The sequence below is a fragment of the Manduca sexta genome, chromosome 27 (assembly GCF_014839805.1).
Source record: "Manduca sexta isolate Smith_Timp_Sample1 chromosome 27, JHU_Msex_v1.0, whole genome shotgun sequence".
In the NCBI taxonomy this organism is placed as follows: Eukaryota; Metazoa; Arthropoda; class Insecta; order Lepidoptera; family Sphingidae; genus Manduca; species Manduca sexta.
This window is the reverse complement of record NC_051141.1, coordinates 9,570,222-9,585,956: the sequence shown is the minus strand read 5'-3', so window position 1 is coordinate 9,585,956 and position 15,735 is coordinate 9,570,222. Positions and strand designations below refer to the sequence as shown.

Below are 15,735 nucleotides of genomic sequence, written 5' to 3'. Positions count from 1 at the left end.
TTATGTTGCCTATTTTATTTTATTTTTTACTTTCATTTAAATATACAGCAGAATAAGAAATAAGTATATGAAATAGAATATATCATTTCTATTATGTATTATTTTCATCATTTATCTAGTCGCTGTATTAAAATATCTTTATCATTCTTAGAAACTCCTAGAATGCATGTGACGACATCGGGCACGACAGCGTTTGTTTTCAGTTTTTTACATAATATGTAGTTTTTTTTAAATTGCAATATCGATAATTTATGGGTAACTATTATTCAACCCTCATCAGTGTCTATGCTCTATGATTTCAATGTCATTGCGGTCATCGTCAAGAGTATTGTTTTTTATGCAAAATTTGAACTAGTATCTGCGATAGCTGTGCTGTGATTGGTAGTTACAACAAACTTAGATTTTTAAGCCAATAGCATGGCAAAAAAAAGTTAACAAAGCAGCAAGATATATATGAGAACAATTTTCTATCAGTTTCTGAATTTTACGGGAGCAGCAGGTACCGGCAAAGGGTATTTAAATTATTGCTGCTGATATACTTAATAGAGGTAATTAATTCACATTTAGAACGCAAGACGTTTAATATTTGTTAATGTTATTGTTCTTTAAACGTGTAAACTTATAGTACTTATGTTTAAAAGAATTTGCCTACTTCTTTCAGTTAACTAAAGTCTGCCACTATTAGGAATATTTAAAATGAAAATATTAAATATATTTCTTTAGTAGTTTTATTATAATATAATTCTTCTTACATAATCCCATACACTTCAAGAAAGAAACCAATATTATCGTAATATCTACTCAATATAAAAATAATCGCTGGTATTATAATCAAATTAATAATTCTGTTAATATTAAGTACACTTAACTAGTTGTCTCCTTGATTTTACCACTCAATGATGAATAAATGTTCCCATATTTTTACTGTATACTCATAGTCAGTCCTCAATGTCAGGTTGACCTTCAAAATGGGCCGAAAATTCGTCGTTGGTGGCAACTGGAAAATGAATGGTGATAAGAACCAGGTCACGGATATCGTTGAGACTTTGAAAAAGGGACCTTTAGACCCTAATGTTGAGGTAAATCAATCTGTTAGTCTATTTGCAATATATTCTGTTAAAAGTCAATAAGAGTGCTTACTTTCAAAGATCCTGTTTAATTTTATTTATTTTGTGTACAGGTAGTTGTCGGTGTGCCAGCCATTTACTTGTCTTATGTGAAGAGCATTATCCCTGACAGCATTGGTGTTGCTGCACAAAACTGCTGGAAGGTTCCAAAAGGTGCCTTCACAGGTAAGATTTTGATTAATATTGTTAATTGTTTGAAGAAATGTCATTTATTTTTATACTTCTATAACAGTTCATACACTCCTATTATTGATAAATACATTATACCTTACTGGAATTTTTAAACAGTGTATTGTCCAGTCACCTGTTGTCTTTTAAAAATTATCTTTTTATGTAATAATTTCATTAAAATATCTTTTTCAGGTGAAATTTCCCCAGCTATGATCAAAGATGTTGGTGCCAATTGGGTAATTCTTGGTCATTCTGAGAGAAGAACAATCTTTGGTGAAAAGGATGAGCTGGTTGCCGAAAAGGTATTAAAAAGAATTTGAATTAAGAATAAATGTAATTTTTTACATTTTCCCTATATAGTTATTTAATCAAACAGCATTTATGTATTTAATGGATTGTTGTAGGTTGCTCATGCCCTGGAACAAGGACTCAAAGTCATAGCCTGCATAGGAGAGACTCTGGAAGAGAGGGAAGGTGGCAAGACTGAAGAGGTTGTCTTTAGGCAGACTAAAGCTTTGGTGCCAGCCATAGGTAACAACTGGGCAAATGTGGTCATTGCTTATGAGCCTGTATGGGCCATTGGCACTGGCAAAACTGCATCTCCCCAACAGGTACATTGATATTAATATAAGTTGATATACTATAAAAAATATTTCTTATCCTCCAGTAAATAAAAGAATTACCTGTTTACAAAATGTTAGAAATAAATTTGTAACTTAGAACCATTATTAGTTAAACTTTTTTATATTTATCTAAAAATCTGTTTTAAAATATTTTATCGTAATATTCAATATTATTTCCACAATCCTATATTTTATTATTTGCAGCTCTTCAAAATAATAATGAAATTTATATTTTATATGTATTACAATCAAATAAAATTGAAATTCTGTTATTTATAATCCCTGTTCTATGCATTAAATCTTTTCTTATAAATATGATATGTAAGATTACAAATATCAATCAATATTGATTAATTTACATTGTAATATAGTTCACTATGAAGTAGTTAAATTAAATTGTAATGTGAATAATGTTTGTGCTGATATAGCCTTGTTATATCATCACAAATGGCACATTACGTACAATTGACACTCTTTACAGGCGCAAGATGTCCACGCTTCTCTCCGCAACTGGCTTTCAACTAATGTGTCGCCTGATGTGGCGAATTCAGTCCGTATCCAATATGGCGGTTCTGTAACCGCTGCCAATGCCAAGGAGCTGGCCGCATGTCCCGACATCGACGGGTTCCTCGTCGGCGGCGCCAGCCTCAAGCCAGAGTTTGTCAGCATCGTAAATGCCACTCAGTAAATGCATGTTTTATACCATATAATATTGCTGGCGATTTATTTATATTATAATCATTGCTTTTATATAGCGAAGTCTGGGTGCTGTTTAATTATGGCTATTTGCAGAACTTTTGCTGATCAGTGATTGAATATAAATTGTGTTATAGCTTAATATTAATGCATTGTAAAGTTGATATGATGTATCTTGTAATATAAACACACAAAAAGATAATTCTTATCTGGCTTATGTTTTTTGTTGTGATGTTTGTTAATCTACAGTGTATTCTGATGCAATTTGTTTAAAGAGCATTTCAATGAATTGAAACTATTATGTTTTGCTAAATACATATTTGGAAGTGTAATATTTGTTCTTAATTTTTCCGACTTGAATAAAAGTTATTTATAGTATAAAATACAATATTAATAAACAAAAGAAGCTATATATACATAGCTTGAATAATAAAATAAAATATAAAATAAGATCATTTATCATTCTCTGTATCCAGTCAGGTTGTAATTATTTTATAGATAACTTTTATTCGACGACTAAAAATCGGCCCTCAGTTATATTCTCTGAAGGTAAATCTAAAAATTATTAATTATAACGATGAATTACAATTTGTGATGTAAATAAGTTGCGTAATCTGTATTACGTGGTATAATGTGTTTTTATCACTATAAATTCTCGACGCAAACTGAAACTATTGTATCGAAATAAAAACAGTTAATTAAACAAAAAGTTTTATTTGTAACACTCCACCTATACTTAGTACCTTTTAAATGAAATTGCTCAGATTCGTACACCTGATGGTGTTTGAATGGGATATGTTGCAGAGTAATAACGCCCTTAGAATTTATAAACTGGATAGTTATTTACTATTAGCAAAGTTGACGCGACATCGTATGTATGGCCGTAACACCATTTTTGTTCTTACACACACACACACATCACACATTTATCCCCGAAGGGGTATGCAGAGGCGCAACCAAGGCACCCACTTTTCGCCGAGTGTGTTCCGTCCCATGATGTGATAGGGGGCGAGTCTATCGCCCACAAATTCCAGACTCCGGGCACAAATTCCGGACTCCGGGCTGATACTGAGCAGAAAAACCCAAATATCACTTTGCCCGACCCAGGATTCAAACCCAGGACCTCAGAGCGCTGTCGTACCGCGCATGCAGTATTACTGCGCCACCGAGGCAGTAATTTTCATTTTCATTTTTGTTCTTGTTTATTATAATTCTCTTTGTCTTGTTATTTTCTATCGTTATGGAAGCTACTATGAATAGCTAGTAAACACGATTATATCCCGACTTGCACTTCGTCCCTAGCAGTCATCACAAAATATAGTATTTAAAAAAAGATACGAAGTTATTTTGTTCCATGCTTTACACCATTTTGGTTGAGGATGTTTCGTTTTAATTTAACATCAGTTCAAAATTTATTTAACTTAATAATTTCGACGGCTTTGTTGAATAATTAAACCAGACACGGATTTCGCACTTGAGCAAAAAACTGCAACTCATTTGCATATTATAGAAATCCTCCAAACTGCGTTTTAGACTACGCAAAAAGAAGAATTCTATAGGTACGATTCTTACAAAAACTGAAAAACCATGACCCTCTGCAGATGTTGGGGTTAAACATTACTGTATAAATATATATTTAAATTGCACTCGATTGATGCGATGCAATGTGCTGACTTATAACCATCAGAGTTAATTTGCAAGTTTACCGTGCACTGCGGAAAACACATACTTACAATGCAGTTTTAATGTATATACTTAATATTTGGTATAGCGCTTCCACGTGGGTTTAGAAAATAAATTCTACGCAGTTTTTTTTCGCAGTGTGTCAATTGATATCGTCGACTTATATTTTGTATTTCCTATGTAGCAAAAAAATAAGACTAATCAAATATGTCGGAAAAAGCGTAGAATAGAATACCCATTACAATTATAACAATATAATTTACTATTACGACTAATAACAGACATATATTTTTGTTAAAAGTTATATAATTGTATATAATACATGTAGCGAAGTTAATAAAGACTTATGTTTATATTAAGCTATTCATTTCTTAGGATTTACTAGCCAAGCACCATAGAATATTTTAAAAATGTTTTTCAGTATTTTTGAGTACACTGGGTCCCAAAAATGGTATATGTTTTACTAAAGGCTCTCCGATAGCGAATACATTTCTCACTGGTTCAAACCACGTAGCAAAATAAGACAGTATCAGAAGCCAGAATAGAATCATAAAAATGATGTGCAGCACGTACAAACTGAAACAAATAATAATGTTACAATATCTTTTTTATCAATTTAGCGGGAGTAATGGATTGCCATTACTATATTTGTGCAATTAGGTATAATCTTCCGAGTGTTTGGACGAGATGGTATCGTAATTCGTACATACTGATACCATTTGAAAATCTAATAAAGATACTCTTATTTCAATGCAGGTCAAAGACACACGAGATTAATAATGGCATAGTTAACATCCCAATATTTTAAATAATACGTAACTATTATTCAGATAAATCGTATAACGGTCTGTATAAAAGTGAAATAAACCAAAGCTCAGAAAATAATAACGTGCAATAATATTTTTTATTATTATGTGCTTATATTGCGGGTTAAAATACTATTATTCTTGTCATACCTACTCTATAATAAGTTCTAATTTTTTTTTTCCATTTAAACCATTTATTTCTCTACACACACATAAATACAACAAAAAAGTATAAAAGAAAAAAAAAACAAACACACACACACAGTTAACAATACCAGGCACAAAAACTGATTGCTTGCACAATGTGTGGTAGAAGGGATACCAGCTCAGTATACGCTGCAAAACAGCACTGATTTTCAGCTGAACCCCACTGTTATTATAGCACAACAAATCTTTTTGAGTGTACGGTCAGCTACAGCATACAAAGAGATTATACATATATTGGGAATAGTGCAACATTAATAATTATGGGTACAACAGATAATCACATACAGAACACGTATTTACATGACATTGAAACAGTTTTTTTTCGATTAATAAAGAATCATATAACCCGTTGAGTCACTACATTGGGCAAGGTAATTTTTGAATGTTTAAAAATTCCCTCCGAAGATGTTCTTTCAGAGTATGCAGAGACATCCTTTTGCGAAGAGGTGGAGGAAGGTCGTTCCAGATCTTAGAAGCCGCATACTTGAAACTACCTTTATAGCCTGCTGTCTTGTGTCGTGGAATCACCATATCGTTTGCTTCTCTACTCCGTGTATTCCTCTCGTGGATATCTTGCAACCATCCTAGCTTGTTAAACAAGTATTTGGGATCTCTGCTTTGTACAATTTTATGAACAAAACAAGTTAAATGTAATTTACGACGAGCTTCCATTTTTAAAATATTTTTTTCATTAAGAAACGGTGTTACATGAGTCCTTGTTGGTATATTAAAGCAATATTGTGCACAAGCATTTTGAACACGTTGTATTGCCTTTTTAGTAATGCTTTGAAGTCTGGGTCCATACACGATGTCACAATAGTTGAACTGTGAAAGAACGATTGATTCTACGAGTGTTCTTCTGACTTTCTCCGAAATGTACTTTCTTATACTATAAAGAGTTTTCAAACGGAAAAAGGCATTACGAATCTTTATGTTGACGTGTTCATTATAGCGAAGCTGACTATCCATCAATAAGCCCAGATTGTTAGCTTTTTGTACTCTAACCAGTTCTTGGCCTTCAATTTTGATGCATGGAGATTTTAATGCAATTTTATTACACTGTAATTTAGTACCCAGTAACATGTACTTAGACTTAGAGGCGTTTAAGACTAGAGTATTCTCACTGGCCCAACCAGATACCAAATCAAGATCTTCGTTAATCCTCTTCGCTGCCTGTTCTGTCTTATCCGGTTTAAAACAGTAATAAATTTGAGTGTCATCTGCATAAAGATGAATTTTACAATGGTTAATTAATTTTGGAAGATCTGCAGTGAAGAGAGCAAATAGGATAGGACTTAGAATAGACCCTTGGGGTGTGCCTCTAAACAAGCTTTTAATATCCGATTTTAAAACCTCACCCTGACTGGTTTCTATTTCTACATACTGACGTCTATTTGACAAAAATGACCGAAACCAGTCACATGTTGAGCTAGATATTCCATAATATGATAGCTTATTAATAAGCAAATCTAGATTAATGCAGTCGAAGGCTCTAGAGAAATCTAGTAGCGTTAGTATACAGCCCATACCTTTGTCTGAAGCAGCGATAATATCGTCGGTCACGTGTGTTAGTGCGGTCGTTGTACTTAGTCCTCTACGAAATCCAGATTGAATATCGGGTAGAATATTTCCATCTTCCAAAAACTTTGTGATTTGGGTGCACACTACTCTTTCCAAAACTTTAAATAGCACAGGCAGAACACTAATAGGCCTTAAGTCCTTGTATTCTTCTACCTTGGTACTTTTAGGAATAGGTTTAACTTTAGCGAGTTTCCAAGTCTCTGGGTAGACATTAGATATGATCGAGCAGTTAATTACATCAGTTATAATTGTTAGTGTTACAGGTAGAGTAAGTCTAATCATTTCTATATTAATGGAGTCATGTCCGCATGCTTTGGTTTTTATGCTTTTAACTATTTTAAGTACCTCGGATTCTGTTGTCATTTTTAAATAGAAAACTCTTTCGGAAAATTTGTTACAGGAAAAGAAATCCATATGTTTTCTTCTCACATTGTTGAATGGGTACATTTATATTTGTTTAGGGTAACATTTGTTAATATGTAATTTAATTTGTTTTTGTGGCAACACGCCTCCACTTCCTTCTTCCTGTCACGGGCTGCCGGCGAGCAGCCACAATAATGTAGTTCTTTAAGTTTATGTTTAAGATATCAAATTAAATAACAGTGATCCGTCATAGTGGTTTTATTAACATGGTAGCAGAGCGTGGTTGCCTGCAAATACAAAGAAGAAAAGAAGATATTTTCGCAAATAAAGTGGAAACGTGCTATATATGCAATAAGCAAAATGGCGTTTACTAAATGCAATGACGCAGTTATTCCAATATTCGACGGATCGGATTATAGTAGCTGGAAAATACGTATACTTAAGTTTTTGGAGTTTAAGAAATGTAAAGAAGCTGCCATACGAATCAAAAATGATTCGGATGATGTTGCAAAGTGGGAAGAGATGGATATCCAGGCAACGAACTACATTTATAGTGCAATAAGCAACAAGCAACTCGAATATATATGCGACTTAGATTCCGCATGCAAAATATTGGCAAAATTTGATGAAATGTACCTGCAGAAATCATCGGCACTACAGATTATATGTCGCAACAATGTAGAAGCAATAAAATTATCGAACTATTCGCAAGTAAGTGTATTTTTGACGACTTTGAGAAATCAATAAATCAGTTAAAACAAGCCGGCGCGACGGTAAGTGAACAAGAAAAATTAAATTATATGTTAAAGGCCTTACCTCGTAATTACAGTCATATTGGAGATCTAATAGACGTTTTACCAGAAAAAGACAGAACTGTAGATTATTTGAAAAGTAAAATTATGTTAAAATCATTGGATAAAAGAACCTGAAAATGTAATGAACCATCACGCGACAACTCAAATGTTTTTAAAGCTCACACTAGTAGTTCTGCATCACCTAATAAAAACTTTAAATGTTTTACCTGTGGAAAACCTGGCCACATGCAAAGAGATTGTCGACACAGAAATGTTAACAGTGGTAGAGGAAATGGATTTATTAGATTTAATAATAATCGTGGACATCAACGTGGATCATATTATAATTCAAGAAATATTAGAGGAAGAACTTATAATAATAAATCCAGTAATGAGAGTGGTGGTAATAATTTCCCTTGCAACCATTGGAGAATAATAATGTTTCAACTTCAAGTAAAATATATAATATTGAGCAGTCTGGCCACTTAACTTGGTTATTAGATAGTGGTTGTACAGATCATATAATTAATACTGATGAGTACTATCATTCATGTGAAATATTACAACAACCTATTAAAGTAAAAGTTAGTGATGGAAGAATATTAGAAGCTACAAAGGTCGGAAATATACAAACTTATTTTATGGTCTATGGAAAAAGTCTGAAGTTGTTTTGAACAATGTTTTCTATGTCAAAGAGATGAAAGCAAATTTATTGAGCTATTCAAAGATTACAGACAATCATAAAATTGTTTCCAGGGGACGACAATCAAAAATATATAACGCCTATGGAACTATTATAGCTATAGCAGTGAAAGAAGATAGACTGTATAAATTAAAAGGTTATATAAATGCAAGTACATTACATGCTAATTTAGTGAAGAAAAATCAAGCATGACAGTGAAGGAGAAATTACATAGGATGCTTGGTCATATAAACTTTAACAATTTGAATACTATGTGTACAAGTGAATTATTGAAAGGATTACCAAAGGAGATTGAATGTAAGTACATGAAATGTGCTATATGTATTGAAAATAAAATGCATAACTTGCCATTTAAAAATAATAGAAAACGAGCACAGGATATATTAGAAATTGTACACACAGATTTAAATGGGCCACACAGAACTACAGGTTTTAATGGTGAAAAATATTTCTTAAGTTTTATAGATGACTATAGTAAGTTGGCAAAAGTTTATTGTATTCCGTCAAAAGATAAAGTATATAATTGTTTAATGCAGTATGTTAATGAGATACAAAATTTAACTGGGAAAAATATTAAAGAATTGAGATGTGATAATGGAAAGGAATACATTAATAAAAGAGTGTTTGACTTTGCAAGATCAAAGGGAATAATGATTAAATCTTGTCCGCCATATGTGCATGAATTAAATGGCACAGCAGAGAGGTTCAATAGATCAATAATGGATATGTCAAGATGTTCTTGGCAGAGGCAAAAGTGCATAAAAGATTTTGGCCTGAAGTGGTTATGGCCGCAGCTTATTTAAAGAATAGAACATTAACAAATGGCACTATAGAAAGGAAGACGCTTTATGAGATATTTTTCAAACAAAGGCCAAGCATTGAAAATTTAAGGATATATGGAAGTAAAGTATTTGTTAGAACACCAGAGGAAAAGAGAAAATGTAAATGGGACAGGAAAGCCGAGCTTGGCATACTAATGGCTATACAGATGTTGGATATAGAGTATTAATAAACAATAGAATAGTTGTAGCAAGACATTGTGATATAATTGAAGATGATGTAATGTGTATTGGTAATAGAGAAGAGAAAATGATAAAAGTAAATAGCCAGCCTAATAAATTGGAAGAGAAAATTATAGAAGAGAAGAAAGAGACTAATGCAGAAGAAAATAATGAGAAAATTAATGAAGATTTGAATGCTGAAACAAATGAAAGTTATGATGATAATAAAGTAATTGAAACAAGAAATCGGCGTAAAATCAAGCCACCAACCTCGGTTTGATGAAGAATTTGGTTATTATTGTATAACTGTTAACTATTGTGATGCTATGATTCCAGATAATTTTCAGGAGGCAATAACTAGCGATGAAGCAAAAGAATGGACTGAGGCTATGAATCGTGAGATGAACAGTTTGGCAAAAATGAGACCTGGAGACTTGTAAGTAAACCAGCAGACAAACAGCCTTTAGATGTGAAATGGATATACAGAAAGAAAGCCGAAAATAAATTTAAAGCTAGGTTAGTAGTAAGAGGTTTTCAACAAAAAGATTTTATTGATGATATGTATTCACCTTGCTAAAATGCAAACTTTAAAATTGTTATTGTCTTATTGTTGTCAAAATAATCTTAATATACATCAGATGGATGTTGAAACTGCTTTTTTAACTGGTAAAATTTTATCTGAAGTTTATGTAAAGCAGCCAATTGGTTATGATGATGGCACTGATAGAGTTTATAAATTAAATAAAACATTATATGGTTTAAAAGAAAGCCCTCGGGCTTGGTATGAATGTGTCAATAAGTTTTTAACTAGTCTTGGATTTCAGAGAAGTAAATATGACTTTTGTTTATATTTTAAATTGGATACTAATGTGAGTGTATACATTTTGTTATATGTTGATGATTTGTTAATATGTTGTAAAGATGAAAGGTAATGAGTAATATTAAAACAAACTGTTAAGTAAATTTACTATGAAGGATATGGGTAAAGTTAAAGAATACATTGGAATACATATTGATTATGATTATAAAAGAATAAGACCATGACACTGAGTCAGGAATCATATATAGAATCATTAGCTAAGCGTTATAATATAATAAATACAAAGTTATATACTACACCAATGGAAGTAAATCTTAAACTAGAAAACTGTAATATTAATGAGAATGTAAAATATAGAAATTTAATTGGAGCACTTTTATATATTAGTTCAGGTACAAGACCAGATATATCGTTCAGTGTTAATTATTTGAGTAGATTCCAAAATTGCTATAATGAGACACATTTTAAATATGCTTTGCGAGTACTTAAAAATATCTTTACTTAACAAAAACATATAGAATTAATTTATAACATGAATATAAATTCTGATATGTTAGATTGTTATGTAGATGCAGATTTTGCAGGAGATATTGTCAGTAGGAAATCAACAACAGGATTTGTAATTAGACTGTTTGGGAATGTAATATTTTGGAAATCAAAGAAACAGAATTGTGTAACAAAGTCATCTACATTTGCTGAATACATTGCGCTGTCAGAAGCTGTTACTGAAATTAAATTTATAGTTTGTTTAATTAATGAGATTTGTCAGAAAGATTGTACACCTGTAAAAATATATGAAGATAATATTGGAGCTCAAATTATTGCTAAATACGGAAATTTCACAAAAAATTCAAAACATATTGAAGTTCATTATCATTTTGTTCATGAAAGTGTTAAAAATTGGTTTAATTGATGTTATAAAAATTGCATCTGATCAAAATATAGCTGACATTTTAACAAAACCATTGGGAAGTAATAAATTTAATAAATTTAGAGATATGTTAAAGTTGTTGTAAAAGTAATTTATCTTTCAGATGGATATTATGTTGAGATAAATATTGGTTTAAATTGTTTAATTAAAAGATGATAATTGTAATATAAAAAAAAAAAAGTTACAATTAATATGTTATACTGAAGGTAAAATGTTTATAGAGCTATTGTTTTAATTTAAAATACTTGATATGAGTAGTGTATGATATGATTTAGTTAAACTATAAATGTAAGGAGGCATGTTGAATGGGTACATTTATATTTGTTTAGGTAACATTTGTTAATATGTAATTTAATTTGTTTTTGTGGCAACACGCCTCCACTTCCTGTCACGGGCTGCCGGCGAGCAGCCACAATAATGTAGTTCTTTAAGTTTATGTTTGTAAGAGTATCAAATTAAATAACAGTTATCCGTCATAGTGGTTTTATTAACACACATTACCTCCTCCAGGCACGTCTAGAAAGAAATTATTAATTTTATTCGGGTCATTAAGGTTCTCAGGTGCTGTTAGATTTTTACACTGTTATCCAACGAACAAGTACGTTTCAGATGATTCCACATTTGTTTAGGGCTTGTCTTTATTATTATTTATATAGAAATTAAAATATGCACTCTTTTCTCTTTCAACACTGCTATTTACCATATTCCGCTAATTTTTGTAATAATTTTGTGCGTATCCTTGCCGGAGGTGCGTGCTCTGTTCAGAGCTGAGTCCCGAAATGCCATCATAAATTTAACCATGTTAGTTATCCATGGTGTAGATTTGGTCTGCTTTTATACGTTTAACTGGAGCGTATAGGTCAAAGATTTAATATCATTTTGTTAAATAATTGCACTCCCTATCGTCAACATTCTGATAGCTGTAATATTCGGAACCATGGTAAATTATGTAGTTTACCTAGAAATAATTCTTCGTTTATAGAGTTTATTGATCGCCTAAGTATATATTGAGGTTTCTTTTAGGCTTTTAATATTAAACTCAGATAATACCATGGCGTGATCACTAAGTGGGTTATGTAAGACACTTACTACTTTGCATAGCCTAGGGCAGTCTGTAATTATTAGGTCGAGAAGAGAGTTAGATCCTTCGACTATCCTAGTAGGTTCATGTACTATGTTCTCTAGTCCTCTCTGAGTACAAAATTTATTATTTCTCTGGCAGATGTTGTTTGTGGCTGCAAGAGATCCACATTAAAATCAGTCAGTAAAAATATACCTATTAGAGAGAAAGTATTCAGGGATTCACCTCGGTGCATCGATTGCAGTACATATGGAAACTGATTCAGGCCTATACGCCGTGCCCACTATTAAGTGACCTTTACCGGCAGAGTTAATTCTAACCATAACTGCTCGAGATTGGATTCGGGATGAGGTCTAATCTGGATTCGCATATCTTCTTTCACATAAAGCCTACGCCGCCTCCTCGCATGTCGAATGGTCTAGGCTTATGCTTCATTATATATCCTGGAATCTTAAGAGCAAATTTCTCCTCCTCCAGACTTAATCCAAGTCTCATTTAATGCTAACAGGTCTGGATTATGTCTTTCCACACTTACTAAGAGTTCATCACGTCCAGTATTTAAAGAACGCATTAAGTAGCCCTAATTTCAAATGTGAGTTTTATCGCGAGTCATTTTTAGAACTATAACTGTATATTTTAGCTGCGTAAATGTAATTAATTAATTTACAGCATATTGTAATCCCAACTCAGTAGTTAATCTTACATGATTCATTATTATGGAAAAGTATATTTGCATTCTTGACTCAGTTTAGGTTTAAAGATAATTTTAGATAAAACAAAATTACATGTAGTAATTAGAACTAAACGATTAAATACATGAAAATTAAGTATCAATTTTTATATGATTCATCATTATGAAGAAGTATACGTGCATTTCTTGGTTCCATTTTGGTTTAAAAGACACTCTTAAATAAAACAGAATTACATGTGCAAGGACAGCATAACGACTTAATAAATGACAATTATTAAAGGTGTACAACGAGTCGAGGAATACGAAAAGAAAACAGCAAGTGGGACAATATCATGTCCTGTATAATACAAAAATGATAAATAGTTTTACTTTTAATATCATCAGATCTAACCATATTAACGCGAAAACCCTCTCAAGATCTTCCTCCGAGCGCTTATACGCTGCCGTTCCGTACCATTTCTCGTCTGGAGTATATTTTACCTTCACGTGTCCATACAAATCGCCATTTAACCCGTTCTGCTCTTTCACGCGCCTTCTGAAACAGTTGCCGATTGCATTTTGTCAACCTTTCGTTTACATAACAGGGACGTGGAGTACCAGCGATGCCCATGTCAGCAGTAGTGAGCCCGCGGCGTACGCGGGCCGCTCGTAATAAGGAATCGCGGAGGGCGCGCCGCGTTAGCCGCACTGCGATGGGCCGCGGACGCAGCGACGGCTCGACATCCAATTTAGCGCGCAATAGGCCCACACTCACGCCCGCATATAATATCATGTTCATCTAGAGCAACACCAACTTTTGCAGCTATCGAAAGTACGATGTGGGTGGTTCCTTCCCCAGCAAATTCTGGAATGCCTGCGATCTCAATATCGTTCTTCAGCGAAGCTTGATCGCGATCTTGTATTTTTGTTTCAGCTGGACGATCGTTGATTCCAGTGCCCGAATTTCAAAGCCTGCCCCATCCATTATTTTCTCTTCCAGTGACTGGATTCTGGCCTCTAATTTGTCAACCTGAGCATCATACCTATTGAGCGCTTCTGCCGCTCTCCTAAACATATTTCTAAACTGACACATTTCCAGTTGAGTGGCCCGCAATTCAGACGCAAAGTTATTCAATTCGTCCGCTTGTGTTTTGTTTATTTCTTGACGGGACGGAGACGGAAGCAGGACCGATTCAGGTTTAGGTGACATCATTGGTTTACGACGTTGCGTTACATTGTAGGAAGTGTCAATATCTGATTCAACGATATCGGACACAGCACNATTCCTTCTGTCTTTGATTTATCCGCGGTATTTGTAGTCAGCGTGGATGACCATATTCCGAACATTCAAACTTGTATGAAGTAGGTATAATCTTGTAATAAATCTACGAGTCTCTAAGCAAGTTTATCAATCAAGTAAACGTACCAAGAGTCATCAAGGAATTTAAATGCAGACCGCGCCAATACAATTGCATAACGTGCGGATTTTTAACGATAATAGCGTCCAAAATAAGAATAGCTCACACCGTAAGTATCAGCGTGAAAGCTATTCTAAGAGTAGGTATGTCTAACTTTGTCTGACTCCTGCAAAATCAAAAAGCTGTACCAGTCTCGTGTTCTCATTCATGAATATGCAATTATAAGTATTTAAACGGTGATTAATTGCAAACGATTGATCACGTAACTAAAAGTATGAAATACTTACAAGTTGTGGTACAATCTGTTGATGGCCATATTTTTGGTCCTCTTTTGAGACAATACACTGACCGCCTTCGACACACTTTTTTTGCATGTATTCGCCACGATCAACGTCGCTTATATCGGTGTTGAATATTTTCTTTCTTCATCGTTCAGGGTTTTGAATGCTGTCATAGTTTGGACACGGGAAAGACCACGGACGCGTCGTGAAATACTGCAGAACTTCTAGCCCTTGACTAATTCGGTGTTGTATTCTCACCATGCTGCAAGCATTAAAACCACAAAATAAATTATGTTGAATTATGATGCAGTCTCAATTCAAAGTAACTGCAAAATTTCGCTACTAGCGGACGTAACACCATATACCTAGTCTTGCCATAAATATTGTAATAAAGAAAAAGAAAATTGTTAACTGCAAATAACATTTATTACTTTTACAGTGTGTCAGTTTAATACATAAATATAAACAATTAAAAATATAAAAAGCTTATTCGAAGTGGTCTCCATTGGCTGCAATACAGTCCTTTAAACGATGAGGCCAGTTATCATAGCGCACTCTTCCATGGGAAAATTGTTCACTGCCAATCGTATAGATTGTTTTAGGGACTCCAAATTATCATGGCGTTTAGAGCAAGCTGTACTCTCTAAAACTGACCACAAATCATAATCCAGCGGATTAAGATCGGGACTAGACGACGGCCAGTCTTCAGCTCTTATGAAGTCCGAAACGTTCGATTCCAACCAAGACTGCGTGGACCGAGCTTTATGACCCGGCGCCGA

At 33.4% G+C, this 15,735-nt stretch overlaps 3 protein-coding genes across 4 annotated transcripts in view; 1 reads left to right on the top strand and 2 right to left on the bottom strand.

Moving 5' to 3' along the window:
• Positions 1 to 303: 303 nt before the first annotated feature.
• Positions 304 to 3,320, top strand: LOC115447968 (triosephosphate isomerase). Its single transcript, XM_030175269.2, has 6 exons — positions 304 to 548; positions 956 to 1,079; positions 1,181 to 1,292; positions 1,491 to 1,600; positions 1,703 to 1,909; positions 2,403 to 3,320. Exons 2-6 carry the CDS (start codon positions 969 to 971, stop codon positions 2,607 to 2,609), a joined length of 747 nt encoding a protein of 248 aa, XP_030031129.2. The 5' UTR covers positions 304 to 548; positions 956 to 968; the 3' UTR covers positions 2,610 to 3,320.
• A 421-nt stretch (positions 3,321 to 3,741) lies between these two features.
• Positions 3,742 to 15,735, bottom strand: part of LOC115447967 (putative fatty acyl-CoA reductase CG5065) — a 41,966-nt gene continuing 29,972 nt past the window's right edge. The window contains exon 8 of one of the 2 annotated variants that reach the window (XM_030175268.2): positions 3,742 to 4,876. In XM_030175268.2, coding sequence (XP_030031128.2) covers positions 4,705 to 4,876 — 172 coding nt within the window. In that variant the 3' untranslated portion in view covers positions 3,742 to 4,704. The remainder of the gene's footprint in view (positions 4,877 to 15,735) is intronic. The other variant, XM_030175267.2, reaches the window with a different exon arrangement.
• Positions 4,885 to 15,735, bottom strand: part of LOC115455175 (RNA-directed DNA polymerase from mobile element jockey) — a gene marked incomplete in the record, with an annotated part of 17,300 nt that continues 6,449 nt past the window's right edge. The window contains 2 exon segments of the mRNA XM_037444048.1: positions 4,885 to 6,138; positions 6,843 to 7,319. Of these exon segments, the coding sequence (XP_037299945.1) occupies positions 6,125 to 6,138; positions 6,843 to 7,319 (491 nt within the window).